The sequence below is a fragment of the Scardinius erythrophthalmus genome (assembly GCF_964197995.2).
Source record: "Scardinius erythrophthalmus genome assembly, chromosome: 22".
Classification (NCBI taxonomy): domain Eukaryota; kingdom Metazoa; phylum Chordata; class Actinopteri; order Cypriniformes; family Leuciscidae; genus Scardinius; species Scardinius erythrophthalmus.
Window position 1 is genome coordinate 33,737,944 of NC_138242.1, and position 1,870 is coordinate 33,739,813.

A 1,870-nucleotide genomic window follows, 5' to 3' on the forward strand; every position below is an offset into this window, starting at 1 on the left:
CTTTAAGCACACACACATAAAAACATGTTACGTTTTATTTAGCAAGCGTGAAGCCACACGCTTGCTAAATAAAGGTTGATCACCTGACCCGACGGTTCTGAGAGCGCTGATGATGTCAGACGCGGGGTTGATCACCTGACCCGACGGATCTAAGAGCGCTGATGATGTCATACGCGGGGTTGATCACCTGACCCGACGGATCTGAGAGCGCTGATGATGTCATACGCGGGGTTGATCACCTGACCCGACGGATCTGAGAGCGCTGATGATGTCATACGCGGGGTTGATCACCTGACCCGACGGTTCTGAGAGCGCTGATGATGTCATACGCGGGGTTGATCACCTGACCCGACGGTTCTGAGAGCGCTGATGATGTCAGACGCGGGGTTGATCACCTGACCCGACGGATCTGAGAGCGCTGATGATGTCATACGCGGGGTTGATCACCTGACCCGACGGTTCTGAGAGCGCTGATGATGTCATACGCGGGGCTGATCACCTGACCCGACGGATCTGAGAGCGCTGATGATGTCATACGCGGGGGTTGATCACCTGACCCGACGGATCTGAGAGCGCTGATGATGTCATACGCGGGGTTGATCACCTGACCCGACGGATCTGAGAGCGCTGATGATGTCATACGCGGGGTTGATCACCTGACCCGACGGTTCTGAGAGCGCTGATGATGTCATACGCGGGGTTGATCACCTGACCCGACGGTTCTGAGAGCGCTGATGATGTCATACGCGGGGTTGATCACCTGACCCGACGGATCTGAGAGCGCTGATGATGTCATACGCGGGGTTGATCACCTGACCCGACGGTTCTGAGAGCGCTGATGATGTCATACGCGGGGTTGATCACCTGACCCGACGGATCTGAGAGCGCTGATGATGTCATACGCGGGGGTTGATCACCTGACCCGACGGATCTGAGAGCGCTGATGATGTCATACGCGGGGTTGATCACCTGACCCGACGGATCTGAGAGCGCTGATGATGTCATACGCGGGGTTGATCACCTGACCCGACGGATCTGAGAGCGCTGATGATGTCATACGCGGGGTTGATCACCTGACCCGACGGATCTGAGAGCGCTGATGATGTCATACGCGGGGGTTGATCACCTGACCCGACGGATCTGAGAGCGCTGATGATGTTCATACGCGGGGTTGATCACCTGACCCGACGGATCTGAGAGCGCTGATGATGTCATACGCGGGGTTGATCACCTGACCCGACGGATCTGAGAGCGCTGATGATGTCATACGCGGGGTTGATCACGTGACCAGCTGATGATGTGAAGATGATAAAGACTCTTCATCAATCGTCTCTGCTAATGAAATCCGAGCAGAAGAGCCGAGCTCATCCGATGACAATCTATCCCAGGAAATCCGCTCGACTTGACAACTTAACCGTCTAATCTCAGGATCTCAGGAGACAAGCGAGGACTTGAGATCAGGAGACCAGATTACTGCTCTAACCACAGACGTCATCCTGCAGGAAAACACTCTCACTTCCTCACTCTCCCCGTCGGATGTTCCAGACAGACGGATGCTGGATATTAGAGCTGTTCTTCACTGTAAACATGATCATTCAAACTCGTACATAAAGACTCTTATCGTATGTTTTACAAGAAAATTATATTTTCAGCACTTCCAAATTATTTGCACTTGCTTTTCATGCCCTTAATGTGAGATTTACTGGAGATTTACTGAGGTTTCAGTGAGAATAAACCTGAAGAAGCTCAACCTGCTCGTCTAGAGAAAGAGCTGATTCACCAAACGCCTCCTCACACACACACACACACACACACACCGCAGGATTTTTCCATGGAAATTGCAGCATAATATTGCAGTGTTCTAAAAATA

The 1,870-nt window shown here is 52.2% G+C and overlaps 1 protein-coding gene across 1 annotated transcript in view; it reads right to left on the minus strand.

The window, feature by feature from the left end:
* l3mbtl4 (L3MBTL histone methyl-lysine binding protein 4) overlaps positions 1-1,870 on the minus strand; it is a 67,527-nt gene that overhangs the window by 16,205 nt on the left and 49,452 nt on the right. Inside the window, exons 12-16 of the mRNA XM_081352809.1 lie at positions 1,180-1,231; positions 813-992; positions 448-627; positions 292-366; positions 136-210 (exon numbers count right to left, since the gene is read on the minus strand). Of these exons, the coding sequence (XP_081208935.1) occupies positions 136-210; positions 292-366; positions 448-627; positions 813-992; positions 1,180-1,231 (562 nt within the window). The remainder of the gene's footprint in view (positions 1-135; positions 211-291; positions 367-447; positions 628-812; positions 993-1,179; positions 1,232-1,870) is intronic.